The sequence below is a fragment of the Medicago sativa genome, chromosome 4, assembly GCF_051527215.1.
Source record: "Medicago sativa cultivar Bolivia chromosome 4, Bolivia_mono, whole genome shotgun sequence".
NCBI classification, from domain to species: Eukaryota; Viridiplantae; Streptophyta; class Magnoliopsida; order Fabales; family Fabaceae; genus Medicago; species Medicago sativa.
In genome coordinates, this window is record NC_140752.1 from 74,638,499 (window position 1) to 74,661,809 (window position 23,311).

The 23,311-nt window shown below is 32.5% G+C and overlaps 3 protein-coding genes across 6 annotated transcripts; 1 reads left to right on the plus strand and 2 right to left on the minus strand.

Moving 5' to 3' along the window:
• Nucleotides 1–710: 710 nt before the first annotated feature.
• Nucleotides 711–3,344, minus strand: LOC146931837 (organelle RRM domain-containing protein 2, mitochondrial-like). Its single transcript, XM_085703388.1, has 4 exons — nucleotides 3,047–3,344; nucleotides 2,171–2,239; nucleotides 1,931–2,037; nucleotides 711–1,293 (listed from the first exon to the last, which is right to left on the minus strand). The coding sequence occupies exons 1-4, from the start codon at nucleotides 3,207–3,209 to the stop codon at nucleotides 1,087–1,089; spliced, it is 546 nt and encodes a 181-aa protein (XP_085559514.1). The 5' UTR covers nucleotides 3,210–3,344; the 3' UTR covers nucleotides 711–1,086.
• Nucleotides 3,345–5,455: 2,111 nt separating this feature from the next.
• LOC146931838 (RNA-binding (RRM/RBD/RNP motifs) family protein) lies at nucleotides 5,456–8,564 on the minus strand. The gene is made up of 4 exons (XM_085703389.1): nucleotides 8,308–8,564; nucleotides 6,845–6,913; nucleotides 6,618–6,724; nucleotides 5,456–5,783 (listed from the first exon to the last, which is right to left on the minus strand). The coding sequence occupies exons 1-4, from the start codon at nucleotides 8,489–8,491 to the stop codon at nucleotides 5,694–5,696; spliced, it is 450 nt and encodes a 149-aa protein (XP_085559515.1). The 5' UTR covers nucleotides 8,492–8,564; the 3' UTR covers nucleotides 5,456–5,693.
• Nucleotides 8,565–16,978: 8,414 nt separating this feature from the next.
• On the plus strand, nucleotides 16,979–21,723 carry BGLU41 (beta glucosidase 41). Of its 4 annotated transcripts, XM_085703420.1 has the most exons (13): nucleotides 16,979–17,487; nucleotides 17,578–17,644; nucleotides 17,739–17,797; nucleotides 18,478–18,553; nucleotides 18,637–18,708; nucleotides 18,803–18,890; nucleotides 19,147–19,402; nucleotides 19,800–19,915; nucleotides 20,024–20,247; nucleotides 20,341–20,372; nucleotides 20,461–20,563; nucleotides 21,219–21,327; nucleotides 21,442–21,723. In XM_085703420.1, the coding sequence occupies exons 1-13, from the start codon at nucleotides 17,359–17,361 to the stop codon at nucleotides 21,656–21,658; spliced, it is 1,548 nt and encodes a 515-aa protein (XP_085559546.1). In that variant the 5' UTR covers nucleotides 16,979–17,358; the 3' UTR covers nucleotides 21,659–21,723. The 4 variants fall into 4 exon arrangements, with proteins under 4 accessions (XP_085559546.1, XP_085559547.1, XP_085559548.1 ...); XM_085703421.1 differs by lacking the exon at nucleotides 18,637–18,708 and having other exon boundaries at nucleotides 17,229–17,487; XM_085703423.1 differs by lacking the exon at nucleotides 17,739–17,797 and having other exon boundaries at nucleotides 17,324–17,487.
• Nucleotides 21,724–23,311: the final 1,588 nt, after the last annotated feature.

Genomic DNA, 23,311 nt, shown 5'->3' on the forward strand with positions numbered 1-23,311 from the left:
AGTCCTTCTCTGGTTGATTGAACCCCGCCTAATTTTGATTTCTATTATTACAACTTCAATTGAAGAAAGGACCTTAAAATGGAGCCCCCGTAAATAGACGGTGAGATTGAACCTCAGATTTGTCGATCCTTGGACCGGATATTGAGTTTTCAACACACACAAAAAAGAAGAGAAAGGATCTTGAAGTGCCCTCCTAGAAAGTCACCATGAAAAGTTGGGGTTTCGGTCACCCGATCACTTCTCGGTTTGAGATTACTAATTGTGTTGGTGTATTGTTGATATTTTGTTTTTTTGCTTTTTTTTCTAGTGTTATTTTTAATCTGCTTCAAGTTTGTACTCTATATGCTTAATAAAATATCTGATATTGACTCATTTTATTGGTACTATATTTTGAAGAAAGAGCTTATTGTGGTTATCATCAAATTTAACGTTGTCTGAGACTTATAAAGGACTTGTCATCATGTGGTTGAATTGGGCATTTAAAAGAATTTGGTTTGTTAATGTACTTTTCACTTTTTGAAATGTATGTGTATTGACATTATGTATTTGGCTCTCAAAGTATGGACAACGAATGTCTCAAATCACAAAAACGAATCATTTCAAAAACGAATGTATATATCATTTGAATGAAGCTTATTTTATTGTAAAATAAAAAACGAATGCAGAGCTCATGAAAACAAAGCACAAAAAACACACATTAAAGAGAGATCTTGAGTAATATTGAAATATAATATTTGAGTAATATTAAACGAGTACCACAAAATGTTCAAGACATATCAAAGAGAAAACCTGCATTACAACAATATCATCCATGTCATTGTCTAAAAGGGAAATTGCACTCACCTCCCCTCAGGTTTGGCTAAATAGCAGAGACACTCCCTAATTTGTCATCAAACACTAACCACCCTTGAATCTTAAAAGATAGACACTCACTACCCCTCTCAAATTAACGTTTGACTATTTTGGCAGAAAGTTTTAACATATTCAAGGTTCCGCTAGAGATTTCAAGAGCTCGAATACAATTAACACCCTTATATCTTCTCTTCCTCATTCTTTTCCTCAGCTTACTTCTTATCCTAATCTTTGTCATTCGTCTGCAACTACCTTTGCAGTTATCTTCTTTTTCTTGTCCTTCTTCTTGCCAGCAGTTTCCTTCTTCATTTCACCGTTCTTCTCTGGCGTCGTTTTCTTTTCTTCAGGTTCGGAGTGGGATGGTTCAGTATGTGTCTGGGAGGCTATAGCATTGGTTCTTGGTCTTGCATACTCTGCAAATACAATCCAGCCTTCTAAAAACTGCATTGCAAAGGAAAACATATCAGTCAGCAATAATTGAATCGAATCGGAAATTTTGTAAGAAAAGCAAAGAACAACCATGGCATCAACTTTGTAGATGAACTACACAAAAAAGTTTTCCAGACATAAACAACAACAATGTCACGAAAAATTCATGAAAACAAAACACATAATTACATTCCGGTTGTCATGTAAAAAGATGCATATTAATTTGAGCTAACTGATCAATGCATGATTTACAGATTCAGGGTGATTAAATAAATACTCTAAATATTGAAGAGTTAGATCGTTGAATTTCATGTCAGGAGGAAGGGGGGGGAAATTGAGAAAACTTGAGTTCAAATAATAGTAAATGAGATTTACTGCAAACTCGAATAGAGGTCCATACAAATTCGTGCTTTAAGAATAGTGAATGCATTGTTGGCAATGTCAAGCAATTAGAGTTCAGTCTTCTAGTGTGATGTGTATATGTTGCGGTGTCGGTAAACAAAGTTTATCTTAGGTGGTCATATTAAATTTTTATTTTGCATAAATAAACAAATGCAGAGACAAATCCAAGACAACAATATTCTGACAGAAATACATTTCAGTATTGTGTTACATGTGCAGGCAGGCTAAAGGGTTTAATAAATTTGACCTTGCCATCCATGCCTTGAATGCCCTTAGCTGCATCTTCTGAAGTAGCATATTTCACGTAACCAAATCCCTTAGAGTAACCTGAGACACGATCTGCCACCACCCTTGCTGAGATCGGCAAACGGAAAACCATTATAGTTTCAGCTATGATTTTTAAGACATCATCGCATAGTAAAAGCATAAATAGCTGAACGAGTGAATGGATCAAATGTTAAAATTTACCAAGGGATGAAGAACATACCCTGTTTAACTTCACCGAACTTTTTAAATGCTTCCCTCAGCGTCTCTGATGTAGTACGTTTGTTAAGCCCTGAAAGTTATGACACATTTAAAACCCACAATCAAATGAATATTATGAAAGACAAATTGAATTGGACAAAGAATGACCTTATCAATGCAATAGACAGCTTCATTTCTATTTATGGCAGGGGAAGAGGGGATAAAAATTGAAAATGACAGTTGTAACATGAATGGTGTGTTTAAAGAGGGAAATTAAGGGGAACGCTGTTTGGCGTCACCACACCATGCAAATTGTGGGTTGAGATCAAAATAGCTAGGGAGTTAACACTGCAATCAAACAATGCACAACTCACTCTAGTCTTTTGGGAGATTTCTTTTTTGAATGAAAAATGTGAGTATGTTAATTGTTATGTTAGTATTTTTCTCTTGTCGGGACTTGAACCCTGGATCTTGAACTCCTTGACTTCTTTAATCCCTTAGCTCAAACCAGTTGAGCTACCAAACCCCCAAATCGTTTGAGAGATTACTATTTACTCTTTTCTTTTTCTTATCATGGCAAATGTTGGTAATTAGTTATTCGATTAATATTTACTCCTTTGTCGAGATTGAACCAAGTAATAAACTCAAATCAGTTGAACTACTCAGCCTCGAAGAAGAAATGATCCTTTGTTGAACATAAAAATCATTTTTTTTATGCAATTTGTAACAAACGGACCCGTAACAAGACAACCTAAATCAAATCAAATGAGAACATATACATGAAATAAAACCTCAACAACCTGATCAAAACATGAAATACGAACAACAATATCAAAACATACACTCCAATTTACAGTTTACATTAACAATAGATAGATAGTAATAAGCAATTACTGACCGGTGACGAAGAGAATTTGGTTGGGCTCCGCCGTCTTTAGAGCAGAAGTAGCTCTAGAAGGCGGCGTTGAAGCTAACGGGACAGTGGGAGAAGACGCGGTTGGCTTCGTGCAGAAAAGCCGGCAGAAACCGCGGGGCACCGCTGCCGCTGTAGCTCTCATCATCAAAGCCACTATGGGTTTAAGCTAAAATGTAAAACCCTGGGTGAGAAGAAAGACGAGAATCACAACTTGTCTTACAAAAAATTGTTCATTCACTTAATTAATTAACTCTGGAAGCTCAAAAGAGATAATCACTTTCCTTGACAAAACGTTCGAATATTAATATAGGTCCAAAAACATATTTAATTCATATTTAAATTTGTGAAATATTATTGTAGATTAATAAGTTTCAATTTCCTTAAAAAAAAAGTTTAAATTGAATAAAGTTATCAAATCTATAATTTAATCTATATTATATATATTTAACGGTTTTTCACACATATATTTATGGAAAATCAAACCTCATAAGAAATAATCGACACGTGACATCTTAAAATGAGCCAAATTTTCTCATTCATTTAATATTTAATGTTATTCAAAATTGATTTTTGTAACCTTTTATATTTTTTACCTTTATATTCTCACAAGAATATTCTCACTACATTCATCTTTAGTCCATCTAGGTAACATAATCTGTATATGGTAGTTATTTCAAATGAACATTGTATACCTTGGACAAAACCAATTATTTATTTTAACGTAAAAAAATCAAAATTATTCATATTTGATAGTTATTTCATGAACATAGTATACCTTTCAATCTCTCAAAACAAAAAAATAGTATACCTAATATCAAAAAAAAAAAAAAAAAGTATACCTTTCACTATACATATTGTTTCTTTTAACTATAAAAATTCAAATTTGGAGGAATTAATTATGTGAAATATGATTTGAAAATGATGAAATTTTAATTTTTCTTTTTGTAGAAGGAATGATGAAATTTTAATTGTTTTACGAAATAAAAATTCACAAAAATGCATGCTTTACTTTCATAAATTGTATAAAAAGTAATGAAAATAAATTGCATATAACAAATGTTTTTGTGCACATATAATTTTAAACACTAGAAACTGGTGACTAAGTATAACTATTCAAAATATAAAAAATATTTGATTGAGTTTGACAAAAAAGTATAAGATAAAAAATATTTAAATTGCTCAATAACAATTATCAATTTTTTTATACGTTAAAAGTATATTTTTAAATAATATTTATAATTTAAATTGCTCAATAACAAAAATTTTGAGCATCAATGTTAATTTTTTTTTTATTATACTCGTTGCTTCATAATAGCGTCTTCAATGAGATTGCTAAAGAGAGGATACATCTCCTAAGATAATCCTTTTTTTTTTTGACGCAAGCAAACTTAAGACATTTCATTCATAATAATAGTAGCATTACAATCAGAAATTACACCAAACATACTGCGAGAAGCATGGGATAAAGCTCCTCTTACAAGTGCATGAGTGTTACCGTTTGTTTGACGCCTAGCAAAAACAACTAAGCAGTCGTAACAAGAATTACTCAGAATGGTTGGCTTTGTTTTGTTGCACATCATCCACAACCATTTTACAATCCATTTCAAATAATACCATGTGATAACGCAACGAAACAATCCATTGAATACCTTGGTACAAGCCCCAAGCTTCACCTTCCGCTAGTGTCATTGTGGCATTTTAATAAGATGACATGGTCACATGGCTGATATTAAAGTACCTCGCTCGTCACGAACACAGGCTCCCATGCTTACTATTTTATCCGATGCAAAAACTGCCACATCAATATTGCACTTTACAAAACCCGTAGGAGGCTGCCAAGTTATGGGCTGAACTTGATGTTGCCGCTGTACTTGTTCACAGGAATTCTTGCGAGCATGCTGCCAAGCGTGGAGCAGTCCTTGAGCACGGCCAATAACAACTTCAATCAACTCTCTCTTGTCCTCCTAAAGCTGTAAGATTCTCTTTCTCCAAAGACTCCACGTCGTCATCGCAAAAAGTAGTAATTTGAGAGATATTAAGGTAATCCCTTTGGACAGAAGAGAATAGCCTATGACTATCATAATGGAGTTGTAAAAAAGAATGCAGCCGGACAAGCTCATGCTTAATCTCAAGTATCACAGATTAAAACGAATCACAAAAAACACAGATGAAGGAGAATGGATAGAATTAAAACAATATAATATTTCAGTAATACTGTACCACTCGGTAACTTTTTATCACATATTTTTATATTATTACAAAACTCACTGTTGAATGGTAAGTTTTATCATGGCAATTATCTCTGTAAAATTTTATGTAAATCTGAAATTATTTGGTATGTCATTGTGACACCACTAATGTCAAAAAAATAAAGGCGTATAAAATCTAATCTAGACAAGTAAAGTTCATTTGCAGTAACCATTACCAATAAAGGTTCCAGGCATATCAAAGAGAAATATTGCATTACAACAATATCATAGAAGATTATCCTCCCATTTCAACGGGCAAATTTTTGTAGATAAATTAAGGCTAGCTAGGCATCATCCATGCCAATGACTAAATAAATAATACTTTCTGATTTGCAAATTCAAACATAATGAGGCCCAAAAATGTTTCGGATGAACATAAATTAATAAGGTCGGCCCGTATTATTTACAGCTTCTCCGGGTGGTGGTCTTGGTCTTGCATACTCTGCAAATATAACCCAGCCCTCCAAAAACTGTATTGCAAGGGAAAACATATCAGTAAGCAATATTTGAATAGGAAGTTTGGCAAGAAAAGCAAAGAACAATCATGGCATCAATTGTGTAGATGAACTACAAAAGAAAGTTTTCCATACATATACAATAACAATGTTAAGAAAAATTCATTAAAACAACATGCAACTGACAACAAAACTCGGTTATAGCAGTTGTTAAGTCAAACAATGCATATTTATTTGAGCTCAGCAATCAATACATGATTTACAGATTCGGGGTGATTAAGCAAATACTCTAAATATTGAAGAGTTAGATCATTAAATTTGATGTCAGGAGGAAGGGGAGAAAATTGAGAAAACTTGAGTTCAAATAACAGTAAATGCGATTTGCTGCAAACTCGAGTAGAGGTCCATACAAATTTGTGCTTTAAGAACAGTGAATACATTGTTGGCAATGTCAAGCAATTAGAGTTCAATATTCTAGTGTGATGTGTATATGCTGCGGTGTCGGTAAATTAAGTTTATCTTAGGTGGTCATACTGAACTAACTTTTTATTATAAAGACATACAATGAGGATCCCACTTGTGTGACATTGTGGTGGGAATGTCACATGGCATTGTCCAACCACAATGTGACACACAAGTGTTTTGTTTTCTTCCCTCTCTTTCACAAGACCGAAATCCGTGTGTCACATTGTGGTTGGGCAATGTCCTGTGAAATCCCCACCACGATGACACACAAGTGAAATCAGTGAAAAATCCAAAACAGATCCAAGATAACAATGTTCCGACAGAAATACACTTAAGTCTTCTCGTATAAGGTGCAGGCAGGCCAAAGGGTTTAATAAATCTTACCTTGCCATCCATTCCTTCAATGCCCCTAGCAGCATCTTCTAAAGTAGCATATTTCACGAAACCAAATCCCTTAGAGTAACCTGAGACTCGATCTGTTACCACCCTTGCTGAGATTGACAAAAAACATAAAACCATTATGGTTTTGGAGTAGATTTTCAAGTCATCATTGCATAGCAAAAGCATAAATAGCAGAACAGTTTAAATGTTTAAAAGGATGGAGAACAAACCATGAACAACTTCACCGAACTTTTGGAATGCTTCCTTCAGCGTCTCTGTTGTAGTACGTTTACTAAGCCCTGAAAGTTTAAGACACGTCAAAAATCAACAGTCAACTGAATATTTCAAGTGACAAATTGCATTGAAATAAAGCTAAACATTAGCAATGACATATACAAATTTATTTATTTTTATTTATGGCATGGGGAAGGGAGGATAAAAATTGCAAATGACAATTGAGGCATCAATGGCATGTTGTTTAGAGAGGAAAATTAAGAGAATTGAATCCTGGGAATTAAGTGTATTAAATTTTTCGCTTTTGAGCCAAACGGTCACAGTGCTTTGAAGTCACGAAACCATATGCAATTTAGAGCAAGTATGGGTTAAATTAAAATCAAAATAGCTAGTAGTGATTCAACACTGCAATCAAAAAATGTGAAAAGCACTCGTATTTTCAGAGATTGCTTCAAAGAAATATGTTTCTGTTGGACCGTACTGTAGGTCTCTTTTGAGTTTGACGACAATACTCATATTTCGAGTAGACACTTGACCGAGGATTATGAAATGATCCTTTCTTAGATGCTTTCTCTAGATTATATTATCTATCTAATTTTTACTTTACGCAACTAAACATTTCTATAGACACAGTCAAGAACTTAAAAGGATAAAATCCCCTCTTATTTCTACTTATATCGTTTGATTTATCTAGCAATACAGATAAAAGAGTCGTGAGTTCCAACTCATACAGTATATTTTCTAGTTAATTAATCATTTCAAAAGCTTCCTTATTTACAAAACCAATTTGTTAAAGGCTCCTTCTATGATGAAATTGATAAAAATTACTTTTTGCATGAGTGTACAGATGTCATATATGTAAATCTATCTCACTCTCACGGGTAGTAAAACTAAGGAGTCTACTTATGAATTGAATACATGAAAATAAATCACTTATTCAAAGAATTACTAATATCAAACCACAAAGGGAAAAGAAATTTATACACAGGAAATGCATAAGCATAAGCTGTTATTTTAAACAAAGATAAGTTGTTTAAGCAATAAGTAAATAGGAAATCCAACAGCATTAATAGCATCTGTGTATTTGATTGAAAATTCTGATTTTTCATTAAAAAAAAAAAAAATCAATTCTATAAATTTTCATTTAAACTTTGTAAAACAAACACAAAACAGATTATGCGTTTATTGAAAATCTCTAAAAAATAATATCTAAATAATTGAGTATCAAAATCACTTTTTTATAATCCTTAAAAACGGATCCATAACCAAACAACCAAGATCAAATGAGAACATAAACATCATATGAAACCTCAACATGGTCAAAAACATAAAACACAAACAATAATATCAAAACATACACTTTCAATTCATAAATCACAATAACTATCTAGCATTCAACCAACAACAATAATAATTATAATAATAATAATAAGGAAAAGTTGAGAAGGGAAAGGCGAACCAGAGACGAAGAGGTTGGTGCTAGGCTCGGCCATCTGTCGAGCGGAAGGCGGCGGTCCAGAAGGCGGCGATGATGAGAAAGAAGGGAAAGCTGGAGAAGAAGCGGTTGGATTGGTGCAAAAGAGTCGGCAGAAACTGCGGGGCACCGCCGCCGCAGCTGCAGCTCTCATCGTCAAAGCAGCCATGGGATGGGGTTTAAGCTGAAAAGTAAAACCCTTGATGGGTTGAAGGAGAGAGATAGTGAAGTGAAAAATATCTGAACTCGCCAAATGCGGTTTTTTTGTACTTAAGGGAAAATAAACACCGTGGGTTGTTGATGGTCGGGTCAAATAACCTAATTGGGCTTGTTGTTTTCTTATCAAATGAAGTTTATAGCATTTTGGTACATCAAGAAATATTCAATACTTGAAAAATTCCGAAATTGTTATACCGGACGTTATGATTGGAATTCGAACTCCGAAGATTTCACTTGTATGTGTCAATTTATAATAGTTTTGTCATTTTGTCTATCTACCAAAAAAATTATTTAATACATTGAAGCTAGCTAAATATGTGTCTACCCTTACTGAAGTATGAACAACCTCGTTAAATTGTCTCTAACTAAACTCAACATAACATAAAAAAAAAAAAAAAAAAACTAAACTCAACATGAGAGTTTTAAAATATAAATCGTAATATTGTTTGCATTCCAACATCACAAACCTATGCAATATCATTATTTTTAACAGCAAAATTTATTTAATAATCAGATCCTTATTCAAGATGAAGAGAGACTGACAATTTAGAGACTACAAACAAGGTGTCGTATATATGCAGAACACTCAAAATAAACACCATGAAAACACCCCTACACACAACACTTAACCAAGCCCTACCTTCAACACTCGTGAGGACAACTCCACCAAATAAACTTCACATCATAAATCAGACTCTATCACGAACTACCACTGAAAATGATATCCATAACCACTCATCGCCACTACTCACCCCAAAAAAACACCCCACTAAATCAAAACACCCTGATTGCATCACCATAGTTGAGCCACACCCAAAAAGGGTCATATTTTAATACTCATACATCTTCCACCACCTCTCAACCTCCGATCCACCAAAAGAACACCAAAGTAGCCCAAACCAAAAATTGAATCGAATAACTGATTCCCGATCTCGAATCAAAAGCGATCCACCCACAAAACTCCAGTACCAAATCAGAAGGGTACCCCTCACCCCCGATCCTACAGAGAAAAACCATAACCAACCAAACCAGATTGCGACTAGATACCATCTCCCGATCTCAAAGCAAAAACAACCGGTCCACCAGAATCCAGGTTACAAACGTTGGAAGGCATTCGACATGATGTGAGGTGGTGCGAACATAATTCATATCAAAAAGGAAAAAGACTCAGCTCAAAGGACCCGCACACTCAAAGCACCCAAAACACCAAAACATCCCAAACACGGCAAGAACTAGGGACGACTGATATGGACCCAAAACCAGGGGCGGCCTACAACAGAAACACCAAGAACTCACCACCCACAAAAACACCACTAAGACTACCACCACCTTTCCTAAACAACGACTACCACCCCCTCTTAAACATCTCATGTCCGCTAAGCGTTCTGACACCAAATCCGAGTCCATATTATCCACGACCACCTCTTCCAAACTACGCCATTACAACCCCACATACCACCACGCAAAAACGACCCCTCCACGATCTCCCCCAACCATCACGGAGCACAACTAAACACCACAAAAGGTGCGTCCAGGATCCAACCTTGAACCCACCCATAACCACACAAAAAAACCACCACGATCACCACCACCAAAAACCCCGCTTCGCCACCACCATAGTAACCACCACTTAAACCACCATAGGATAATAAACACTTACTTGATCTTGGGGTTGTAATTGGCGTTTATTGGCTTAAGATTGGTGAAAATCGCAAGAAGGGAGAGCAAAATCGCAAGAAGGGAATTTTGGAAATTCCTATGTGATAATGGTTGTTGTTCTGTTTTTATAACATAACACAACGTGATTTAACTCACGTTGAAATCAAGCAATGTACCGAACGTGACTTAAGTCACGTTGGTTATACACCTATGTGAGTTAAGTCACGTGAGGGTATTTCGAGAATTTTTTCGGAAGTGAGCAATTCTTGTTGGGAGAAGAGCAATTTTCTTTCATTAACGGTATTTTTTTTTGTGGTGGTCAGGGTTTGAATCCCGGACCTTACATATATGATACATTGTCCCTACCAACTGAACTAAGCTCACGAGGACTTTTCATTAACGGTATAATGGTGTAAAAAAAAATTGCTTTAAAATATTTGTTTAAAAAACAAAAAATAACAATACACTTTGATAGATAGATCAGATGGATATCCATCAATTAAAAATCTGATAAAGGATAAATTTTATATTTAATGTATGGATTAGATGAATTTTTAAAAGAAATTTTAGTAAATTGTTATGGATTAATGAATTATTTTGATTCATCAAATTCATTTATTTTGCCACCTTTAAATTGAGAACTTTTCTTTAATTTCCTAGTCCCAAAAAATGATAGAACTAACTCAGTTTAAAAAGAAGAAGAAAAAAACCAGAATGTTATAGTTTTTGATCAACTAAGGTTGACTCGTTACCGTCAATGACGAGCCTGACAACTTTTTTTTTTTTTTTTTTTTATAATTTTTTTACATGTCTCGCCATCCACATTGGTGAGGCCTATTTATTTCATAAGGGTCAATAATTAGGATATTTTGATCATTTTTCAATAACTAGGATATTTTGATATAAAAAAAAATAACTAGGATATTTTGATCAATATTCTTTTTAGATTGAGGTTGTTCTATCATTTTTTTAAACTAGGGTATTAAAACAAACGAAAATGCTATTTCTCTAGAAAAATAGCATCAAGAATATTTCAAGACACAACTGACAAGTTTTAATTGCATGATTTATTTGTTCACTTCTTATTTTTCAGTCACACCTCCTTGAATTGTGGCAAATAGTGTATTGTGATTGACTGCTCTTTATTCTTGAAAATTCTTGATGTTATTTTTCTTGAGATATAGCATTGCTCTAAAACAAAACTTAAATTGAACGCTCAAATTCCACTTATCAGTTATCACCAACCATGAATCATTCTTCACCATCGTCTAGCTAAGATCCACCACCTCTACCATTTGCTCAATCTATCACAAATTTTACAGATCAGTTCTACCATGAGAATGTCTTATAATTACTATGAAAGTCGATTTATCTACTAACAATATATGAAAGTTGAAGTGCAGCAAAATTTCATAATCATCTTCTTTTTTTTTTTTTTTTGAAAGAGTATAATCATCTTCTTTAAAACTCATAATCTGCTTAATTTTATATGCATAATGGTCTTTGTGCAAAATTTAATTTAATTGTTTTTAAATTTTTTATGGATAATGGTTATCACAATTGTAACAAATTTCCACGGATAACTATAAAATTAATTAATTTATTAAAATAATTACGGATAAATACAAAATCTATTTATTTGTTTTTTAAAAAATAACTTATAAACAAATAATATTGAATTATCCTCAGATATAACAAATTTCCACGCATATTTATTTTTGGGATGCAAAATTAATAAGTATTTGGAATACTTTTGAAATATTATTTGTTTTTCAGTTAAAAACAAAATGGTATATCCACTTTTTTATCTACTAAAAAAATTGTAACTAATCTGCACTTCCATGGATAGATGGATACAACAAATTTATTTGTTTTTTGGATGCAAAATTAATAAGTCTTTGGAATACTTTTAATTTTAAAATATTATTTGTGTTTTTAATCTACTTATATATAAAAAATTATTTAAAAAAACAATATATAAAAATCGAAACTCAATAAAATTTCATAATTGTCCCTTTTTAAAAGCCAATATATTATCATGATAACTATGAACGACTATCTTTTTTTTTTTATTTTGGAGATATAAACACATAAATTCTACAATGAATGCGTTGTAAATATATAATGGTGTTTTGGAGAAACGATAGAGTGATGTTCATTTGATAAAAAAAATATACAATGATGTTGATATTTTGAAAATAGTCACGAGTTTTCCAAATTTTAGCATATCGACTTTCACATATCATTACATAAAAAAAAAACTCTGCATATATAAGCATATAAAATCATCAACGAGTGTGGTGCAAATATTTAACGATGTTTTAAATATAAAATAAAAAGTTATTTAATAGAAACACTACATGGATGTTGATATTATGAAAATAGTCGAGTTTCCAAAATTTTATCATATCTATTTTCTCATACATGTACATAAATGTATTTATGCATATATAAATACATAAAATCTGCAACGGGTGCGGTGTAAACATTGAACGATGTTTTGCATATATAAAATAAAAAGTAATTCAATAGAAACATTATATTAATGTTTATATTTTGACAATATTAATGAGTTTCTACGGTTCTATCATATCAATTTTCTCATATATTTACATTAAATTTGTTTCTGCGGATAAAACACATAAAATCTGCAACGGGTGCGATGCAAACATTGAAATGTGTTTTGGATATAAAATAAAAAGTTTTTAATATAAACATTACATTGATGTTGATATTTTGAAAATAGTCATGAGTTTCTAAAATTTTATCATATCGATTTTCTCATAATTGAAAATAGTCATGAGTTTCTAAAATTTTATCATATCGATTTTCTCATATATATGTACATAAAAATTTATTTATACATTATAAGCACATAAAATCTGCAATGGGTGTAGTGCAAACATTGAACGGTGTTTTGCATATAAAATAAAAAGTTATTCAATATAATCACTATATTAATGTTTATATTTTGACAATATTAATTAGTTTCTACAATTTTATCATATCAAACTTCTCATATATTTGCATAAAATTTGTTTATGCGGATAAAACGTATAAAATTTACAACGGATGTGATGTAAACATTGAAGGGTGTTTTGCATATAAAATAAAAATTAATTTAATAGAAACATTATATTAATTTTTATATTTTGAAAATAATCACGAACTTTAAAAAAATTATTTTATTAACTTTTTATACATGTATAGAAAAATTTGTCTTCGCGTACATAAGAAAATAAAATCTAAAACATATGCGATTCAAATATTTAACATATTTTCTATATATAAGAAAAAATATTCAATAGAAACATTATATAAATGTTGATAATTTTCATTTATTATCCTTACACATTTGAAAATATTAACAATGTAATTATTTTTTATATGATGACCGCAATGTTATGCGACCCGTGCAGAAGCACGGGTCTATTACCAGTTTTAAAAAAAATGTCACTTATACTTCAAATATTTTCGCAAGTAATTTAATTTTAAGTCTTTATAAGTGCACACCTCAACAAAAAAGTCTTTATAAGTGATCGCTCTTTTAAGAGTTTGACTTGACAGTCTCCCTCATTTACAATTTGTTATGTAAAAAAGATATACAGATCATACATGTTATAAGAGCTAAGAAAAGGTAAGATATCATATCATACATTCCTACTTGCTATTAGTTAGATCTAATTTGTTAAGTATATATTAACAATAAGCAAAAATATAATTAAACTAAGCATATATAATTGATTTTATGGTCCAACCGAACAAAGTTATCTAATTTTGAAGTTATCTAAATAATTGTGGCCGACACAAAACAGTCCAAAATATTTATTTATACACAGCTAAGGCTTCTTAGTTAACACAACCCCTGTGTCTTAACTCTTAAGAAGATGGTTTGAATTTTGAACCAGCGTTCTTCCATTCGTTTGGACATATTAAGTTGGTGGATTGGATTAGTTTTTATTAGAAGTTGCCAAACAAAACTTAATGCCCAATTCTTATTCTTATCGTATAAAACAATTTTCACACGTGTTATTGTCCATTATATCCAGTTCCACGTACGTTGGCTTCTCCAATATTGAATTCAAAATAAGTCTTAATTAACATTCAAAGTATTTAGTACCTCAAAAACATACTATTTTTATAGGTTTTTTTAAGTTATCTTTGAAGAATTGTAGGTGATTTAACCATCGACCAATTGAACTTAACTTTCTCAAAACAAAAATACAAAAAACAATTACAATTAGTCACATGAACAAATTTGTAAAACAGAAGGCATTTGAGCTCATTCACTTTATGTAAAAAGGTTGTGATTGATTAATTGTGTTAATTTATGGCAAAAATATAGTTGGCAAAGAGCTCAACCAAGCTGGGCCTCCCAAAGTGATGGGCCTCAAGAAAAAAATTATTGCTCAATTATCCCCACTCCCACTCAAAAAAGAAAAATAAACATGTTTCATGTTTCAATTTCTAAGTAAAAAAATCATGTTCCATGTTTCTATTTCTAAGTTAAAAAACATGTCTTTAGTAAAAATAATTGCTAATTTTGATTTTGGTGGCTAATAATCATTATACGAGTGTTATTTTCAATTTAAATAGAAGATTAATTTTTTAAAAAAATTGTGGTTTTTTTATTAGGGGTCTATTTTTACTATAAAAGTCGAGTCTCCAGTTTCATAGTGACGGATTGTTTCTCAACTTAAATATTTATTCATAAACCAGAAACATGCACTACTCCGAATAGGATCTCTTTGGGAGGGGAATTTTGGAGGGGGAATGGATTGTCTCCTGTGTCTTTTGTCTCCAGTTTTCTCCTGTGACAAATCTAAGCCTTTCATTTATTTTAATGATATATCAATGGATAGGATTAATAATTCATAAATAGCTTGTCGTATTGGCCTTTCCCATGTTTATCAGTTCGTTTTGGCTAGATCCAGTTTTCCCCTTTTTCCTCAAACAAACTCATCTCAATCCGACTTGTTCACAACATCCATTCCTACGATTTGCAACTCCATGATTCTGATCTCGACACCGGTGCCGCTAGAAACCGTGATTCACGGCGGGAGAACAGTGATTTGTGACGGGAAAAAACTGTGGTTGAAGTAGCGGCAACCTGTGTCTAGTTCCAAATGAAACGTGTGGGGAAGTGCGGCGGTGGTGCAGTGTGGCAACGCCTGTTGATGTAAATTGCTTGGAAACAATGAGAATTGCTTGGAATTATATCAATTAATTGCTTGGAAACTATATGACAGATGCTTGGATTATTAGATGAAACTCATTAGATGTCAATATAGATGGAACTTATTAATTTTTTGTTGTGGTTATTGTTGTTGAAGATGAAGTTGTTGTGATGTTTTACATGAAAAAAAGAGGGAGATGAAATCGACAGAACAGGGAAAAGGCCAAAACAACTGCATTTATGTGTTATTAATCCTATCCATTGCTATACCATTAAAATAAATGAAGGGCCTAGATTTGTCACAGGAGAAAACTGGAGACAAAAGACACAGGAGACAATCCATTCCTTTTGGAGGAGATACGAGGGTTTTTTTTATTTTTTTTTATTTTTATATTAAACAAGTTATAAAATGATTTTAAAAATAAATGAATTGTGATTGACTTGTTATATGATCATATATTATGATATTCTTTCAATTTTCTTTAAAATCCTAAATATAAATTAAAACATAGATGATCCAGAAGTCCTAGCTCAACTGGCAAAATGCCGATATTGTTAGACCGGATGCCGTGACCGGGGTTCGAACCTCAGTACCTCCACTTATGTGTGTGAGTTTATAATGGCTTTGTCATTTCTTAGTTGAAACAAATCTATCTATGCCTTCAAAGATATGCCTTCAAAGAGTCGTGATAGCTCTTATATATAATTTCTCTTTTTTCTTTATTTAAATTTATTTCAATACCTTGAAACACATTTTATTTGGGTTGACCCAAGAATTTTCTTAATCATAGCTCAATTTTCAACTCTCAACAATTCAACAAATGCCTAGCATGGGCGTTGAGTTCAATTCTCACATTATCATCCGTAATTCAACTATGATACCTTATTAAACAGGTTTGGATCTTACTCTCAAAAACTAGCTCATAAGATGAGGTTGTCTATGTTAAAGTTGCTTGTAGTTTGTTATTTGTCCCACATTGATCATGTTCTTGGGTTGTTGAATGTATAAATATGTTTGAATACCTCAATCCTTTGAGTTAATATTTAGGATGAGATTTAATTTCATTTAACATACATGACATCAAAATTGGGTTGAGGATTGCAATGTGGGAATTGGGTTTAATTCTCACATCGTCATCTTCGAACCAATTTTGGAACCATGCATGTTGGCTTGAAATCTTCGAACCAATTTTGGAACCATGCATGTTGGCTTGAATCTCATTCGAGATCTTAGATTATAAGACGAGGTTGTCCACCTACGTTTTGGTCACCTTTCGAACTAGAATATCATGCTTTGACATTAATCCTTACAAAACATCTCATATGAGAAATGGGAAGATTTTAATTTTAACGTCTATACATATCATAACCCATAGAGAGAGAAACTTATTCACCCACCCCCCAAAAACATAAAAGAATCACTCTAAAAATGGAAAACAATAAAAGTGGAAAGACAACCCTCTAGGTGGCAATTTAGTATACAAAAGAACACAAATGATCCCTTGTCCGCAACTATAACCTACGATTGACGTAGATTGCACCATTCCCCAAGATTCAAACTTCCTTGTCATCTTAAATTCTGAATACAACTTTTTTATCTTCACCATCCTAATAGTCCAAATTGGATCCTAAGGAGAGGATCCAAAATTCCAAATCCCTCCAAAAAAAGTTTTTTATTTATTTCAAAAATTAATGATCAATTTTACGATTGTCTACGTCCTTAAGGTCAAATTATTTCTAGTGACTTGGCACCTCAAGCACTAAAATGAGAATTCATTTATAACATGCATATGCCAGTTTCTAAGGAAAGACTCATCCTCTTTAATTAGTCTATTACTTATTTAGCTAGTTTTCAACTTTACGACAAAGATATCTTGCATCTTTTGCTATACATAAAAACAAAGCAACACATATTATATATATAGCCTCTAACCACAAACTACTAACAACCAATTACAGAAAATTTTGCTACATCAACCGCCATGAATATTAGTGTTACTAATACTATTATTCTTTTCTTTATAACCCAACTCCTTGTAAGAGCAGAATCAATTACCAGAGGAGATTTTCCAGAGGGCTTTATCTTTGGAACTGCTTCTTCGGCTCACCAGGTACGTACTATTTATTCAATCAACTTATACTTGAAATTTGAAATAGTATAAGTTTATTAAAAAATTTAAGTAATGTCTTATGTAACATAGTTTGAAGGAGCTGCTGATGAAGGAAATAAAGGAGATAGCATATGGGATACTTTCTCAAGAATACCAGGTAGAAATGAAAATACCAAAAATACTTTAGTCAACAAAATAAGATTTTAAGTTGGCAGAATTTTTATTTATTTAGTTTTTAATTATTATGATAGGAAGAATTTTGGACTTCAGTAATGCAAATATGGCAGTGGATCAGTATCACCGATTTCAGGTGACTTCAACGTTACTCTACCTAGATAGAGATAACTTGCACCAATTTTCTTTCTTTATCTTCTTCAATTACTTTGCATGTATGATGTAGCCAATATCTGTATATAGAATAAACAAGTCAGAATGAGCACCGCCTAAGTAATTAATAATGATATATGAAAGCATATAATGATGATAACGTTACACCAACTTTGTGTAAAATAGAAAATCGGCATAAAGGGATAACTTGGAATAAAGTCCAAACGTGTAAACTGTTGCAAAACATATCTTTTGACCATAAAGTTAGTTAGTAGTACGGTAGTTTTTGTAATTTTCTATATAGAATGAAACCACTGCAGCTTGAAAATTGTGCTGACACTTTTAACATCGGTTGAACCGATTTAAAAAGTTATTGAACCGATCTTAAAAGTGCCAACGGAAGTTAACTCTAGCTGAAAAAAGTCGAGCGGGAGTTAACTCTAGCTGAATTAAGGGAATGAGCAATTTTGGAAGGGAGAAGCTTAATTTTCCCATAACTTTTGTACAATTTTTTTTGTCATTTCATACCAAATTTTATTTTTTCAAAAAAAATATGGTACTTTTATTTTTTTTATTTTTTTTTCATCTTTAGTCCTTTCAATTCATATATTGCTAACAAATGATAATAATCATTGAAGCATATACTAATTCTATCCTATACAGAATGACATAAACTTGATGAAAGATTTGGGAATGGATTCTTATAGATTTTCTATATCATGGCCAAGAATTTTCCCAAGTAAGTTATGATATTTTCAAAACCTTATGTAATGTGTTTGTAACTTGGTAGATGTTAATGCTAATAACAGCATTTTGTAACAGATGGAACAGGGGAACAAAATAAAGAGGGAATAAAATATTACAACACCCTCATTGATGCTTTATTAGAAAAAGGTTATTAGAGAATTCATTTTGAAATGTGATCTTAAAAATAGAAGGAAAAAAAAAACTAAGTAACACTAAATTTGTATATTTTCTATCCACTTAGGAATCCAGCCTTTTGTAACTCTATATCATTGGGATCTTCCACAGATGCTGGAAGATAAATATGAAGGATGGTTAAGTACACAAATCATGTAAGTTCTCTAATGTTATATAGCATGCATAGTATCAACATTTCTAATCGAAGGAGTATCTAGGTATCCAAAACATCGACACGACACTGACACATGCAATTATATTCAAATTAATTCATTTTCTCAAGTTACTATTGATGTTGACGTGTCAGTGTCGTGTCTGGTGTCCATGTTTGTGTGTCAGTGCTTCATAGCATAGATGTCTTTTGAGAAAAATAGTTTTTTGAGCTTCATATTTACATCTACTTATTCACAGAAAAGATTTTGAGCATTATGCCTATACATGCTTCAAAGCTTTTGGAGACAGAGTTAAGCACTGGATTACCTTCAATGAACCTCACAACTTTGCCCTCCATGGCTATGATTTAGGCATTCAAGCACCAGGAAGATGTTCCCTTCTTGGTCATCTTGTATGTAAGAAGGGAAAATCGTCCACTGAACCTTACATTGTTGCTCATAACATTCTCTTATCCCATGCTGCTGCCTATAGAAGTTACCAACTACATTTCAAGGTTCCAAACACATCATATATTCACCTTATAATAATAAAAAAAAATATTACCGGCATTGCATTCTTTATATCTCAAACAACGTTTCAAAAATCAAACTGGCTGGCTCAACCGGGAAATTTCATCCCGATTACATTGTAGTCCGATGAGCCAAATTGAACCGGTTCAACGCGGTCGGTTCAATCAGTTTTCATTTTTATGTTTTTTATTTATGTATTTGTCATCTGACTCTTCCGGGAGATGAAGGTCTTACCGGTTCAATCTCTAGTCTGATTTTTAGGACATTGATCTCACATGTTGAAATGAGTGTGTCGTTAGCATTTCTTAGTGAACAAAACAAGAAGTCTGTAAAGAAGCTGAAAATATCAATAATATTTGTGTTATTCGGCGGATAATCCAGGAACAACAAGGAGGTAAAATAGGGATAGCACTAGATGCTGTTTGGTACGAACCTATAACTGAACTTGATGAAGACGAAGAAGCAGCTGCTAGAGCTATGGACTTTTCACTGGGATGGTAACCTTACTCATAGCTTAATGATTAATTGACTTTCACAATATTTGATAGCTTAATTTGTGACAACTAAGAAATTAAGAACTCATCTTCCACACTAATGTGAATCAGGTTCCTTGACCCTCTTATCTTTGGAAAATATCCTATCTCAATGCAAAAACTTGTATCTGAAAGATTGCCAGAGATTACTGATGCAACCTCAAACTTGCTAGTGGGATCATTGGATTTTATTGGCATAAACCATTACACTTCATTGTATGCTCGAAACGACAGGACTCGGATTCATAAACTGATTATGCAAGATGCTATATCTGATGCTGCTGTTATTACAACAGGTAAGCTGTTATTGATGCAAATTTTGAAACCTTTTTTTTTGTTAATTTAATCAATTCATAACCTTAAGCTGAATGGAAGTTTTTTATATTTAGCATACAGAAGAGGAGCTGCAATTGGAGATAAGGTATGCTCAGAAATTAAACCAACATTGCTAAAATTTACATATACACTTCATGCTATTAAATCAACACCAATTTCATTTTTTTATATAGGCAGCTTCAAGTTGGCTACACATTGTCCCATGGGGAATCAGAAAATTAATGAAGCATGTGAAAAGTAAATATGGAAACACACCAGTGATCATAACCGAGAATGGTTAGTAATTTCGTCTGCAGAAGTCAGTCTTGATTGAGTTTAATAATTTCTACACCCTCCGGTCACATATATAAGCAAAAAAAAGACATCAATCTTTGGTCACAAATATAAGCAAAAAAAACTACAAGCACACTTTTTAAGACTACTATTCCTAATATACCCCTTGTTGAAAATCACACCTTTTCTCATGTGTTTGAAATAATTCGTTCAAGTCTGATTAATTGATGTTTCCAACAGAAAATGAGTAGCTTACGGCTCTGCATATTCTCACGTGGGAAGGTGTAATAACAAGCTCCAGCAAAGTGTTAATTTTAAGAAAAGGGCAATATAGTCCATTTAACTTATGTTTTACACAAATTCTAGAAAATTAATTACACCTAACTGCATTTCTTAATCACCGTGCAAGCTGTTTTTTTTGCTTATATATCAGACCGGAGGGTGTATGTATTACCGACACCTCAGATTGAAGGCACGTGTCGGACACCGACACATGTGATAACATTTCATTATTCAATTTTCTCAAATTATTACACGTGTCAACATGTGTCAGCGTCAATGTCGTGGTTTGTGTCAGTGCGCTATAAATCCATAGATATTAGATCCATCTCAGTGCTCAGATTATTTTTTTTAACATTTATTATATTTTTTACTGCAGGAATGGATGATGCAAGTAGACCCTTGATGACCTTACAAAAGGCATTAAATGATGACAAGAGGATAAGATATCATAGGGACTATCTCTCAAATCTATCAGCTGCTATAAGGTATTAATTATTATAGCAATTCATTAGTCCTTGAATTTTTGCATCTAGATTATGTAACTATATAAGATTAATTGGTAACTCCCTTGATCCTGAGATAATATGAACTCAATGCAGGGAAGATGGTTGCAATGTGAGGGGTTACTTTGTGTGGTCATTGCTTGATAATTGGGAGTGGAACATGGGATATACAGTACGCTTTGGGCTCTACTATGTGGATTTCAAAAACAATCTTACTAGGATACCAAAATCTTCTGTACAATGGTTCAAAAATATGCTCAGATTGGAATCTGGAAAAATATGCTCATACATAGAAAATAGCAAGTGTATATAGCACTCATATTTCTAAGATGAATGTTTCTTTTTAATGGTAATGAAAATTCAATTAAAATATAAAAATATATTCATTTTTATTTTTGTAATAAAATATATTCATTTTTGAATTTTGAGAAACTTGGGCCATTTCAAGGGAAGTGCACGTAATATAAGACAAAGAAATAAGTTGTAGATAGAAGAATCAAAATGCACAAGCTCATTTTTAACAATTTTATATTTAAAATGGAGACTGTAAAATATTAACAATGTATTAGGATAATTATATATTTTTAATTAATAGGACAATATCTAGAATAAACTAAAATATAACTATGCAACACACTTTTTTTTAAGCATACTATACTATGCACACCCTTATCGTCAATCAAATGTACACGAAAATATCACAATAATTATTAGTGCACACGTACACGTGAAATCATCTATAATAATAGTTAGTGATTATTAAGATAAATATACTATATAACATTGAAAAATTGGGGTGTTACGCTGAATCAGATGTTGAGATAGAAACACGACAATTTCATATGGTTTGACAGAGTCATGAATCCTAATTATTTGTTGCTCTTTGAACAAACTGAATTTAGGGGATATAACATTATCATTTCCACAATACGACAATACTATATCCGTTACATTTCGACACAACACTTCCTATCAAATTCTTTCAAATAATTATAGGAGAAGATCTACTAATTAAGCTTGTAATTAAATTGCACTTTTTTACCATTTGCTACATAATGTTTTTTGAACAACATTTGCAACATTAGCAATCGTGTTGGTACATGTGTGGAAAGATGGATAGTTGATGATTTTGTGTGTGAGTTGGTGACAGAACAACATTCTTATTTTAGCAGGATCTTCAGTTGGATAGAGAGGTTCTGAAGGACAGGTTCAACCATCTTTTTGAGCTTTCTGATAATAAAATGGTGATGGTGGCCGAGATGAAGCACTTAGGGTGGGGTGAGGAATGTGAAGCTTGGAATCAGCGTAGGAGGTTATGGGCTTGGAAGGAGGAGCAACTGAGAGAGTGTAGTGTAGTGCTCGATTGAACTCTATTATTTTGCAGGATGATGTTTTTGACGTCTTCTTCTCAACTGTCTTCCAACAAACGGCAATTTATTCAAGAGAGGGCTGATTTCGGCAACTGCTCAATCTCGTGTGGGAGGGTGTGGTAATTTAGAAGATGTGGCTCATCTTTTTCTACATTGCGACTATTTTCATCATCAACTTTGGATTGCGGTTTCTGCTTGGTTAGGATTCGTCATGGTCACTACATACCGTATTTCTGATCAGTTAACTCAGGACGAATTATTTAATTACAAGCCGGTATTATCCAATTAATTTGGTTTTCAACTGTTTGGGTTTTATGGAAAGAAAGAAATACATGAATATTCAAGAATAAACATGATTCTATTAAGGCTAAATTGCATTTTTGGTCCCTTAACTATTTAGGTAGTATCACTTTGGTCCCTTAATTAGAATTCCATTTATTTTGGTCCCTTAACTTCTCTCTATTACACATTTTGGTCCTTTCCGATAGTTTTAATTAAAAAACGTTATGTTTTCTTCATTTTCTTCTGAAATTTTTCTGGGATACTTGTTATTGAAGGTTGATGGAGTTGATTTGAAGATGAAAAAGAGGAGAAGA

Excerpts from the sequence above, each read along its gene's own strand:
- BGLU41 (XM_085703420.1), top strand. The coding sequence starts at position 17,359 with ATGAATATTAGTGTTACTAATACTATTATTCTTTTCTTTATAACCCAA. Across the intron at positions 19,916-20,023 it reads ATGGACTTTTCACTGGGATG|GTTCCTTGACCCTCTTATCT; the intron begins GTAACCTTACTC and ends AATGTGAATCAG. Across the intron at positions 20,373-20,460 it reads GAGCTGCAATTGGAGATAAG|GCAGCTTCAAGTTGGCTACA; the intron begins GTATGCTCAGAA and ends TTTTTTATATAG.
- LOC146931838 (XM_085703389.1), bottom strand. The coding sequence starts at position 8,491 with ATGGCTGCTTTGACGATGAGAGCTGCAGCTGCGGCGGCGGTGCCCCGC. Across the intron at positions 6,914-8,307 it reads CACCAACCTCTTCGTCTCTG|GGCTTAGTAAACGTACTACA; the intron begins GTTCGCCTTTCC and ends TTAAACTTTCAG. Across the intron at positions 5,784-6,617 it reads TTGAAGGAATGGATGGCAAG|TTTTTGGAGGGCTGGGTTAT; the intron begins GTAAGATTTATT and ends CTTGCAATACAG.
- LOC146931837 (XM_085703388.1), bottom strand. The coding sequence starts at position 3,209 with ATGATGAGAGCTACAGCGGCAGCGGTGCCCCGCGGTTTCTGCCGGCTT. Across the intron at positions 2,038-2,170 it reads GTTCGGTGAAGTTAAACAGG|CAAGGGTGGTGGCAGATCGT; the intron begins GTATGTTCTTCA and ends TGCCGATCTCAG. Across the intron at positions 1,294-1,930 it reads TTCAAGGCATGGATGGCAAG|TTTTTAGAAGGCTGGATTGT; the intron begins GTCAAATTTATT and ends TTTGCAATGCAG.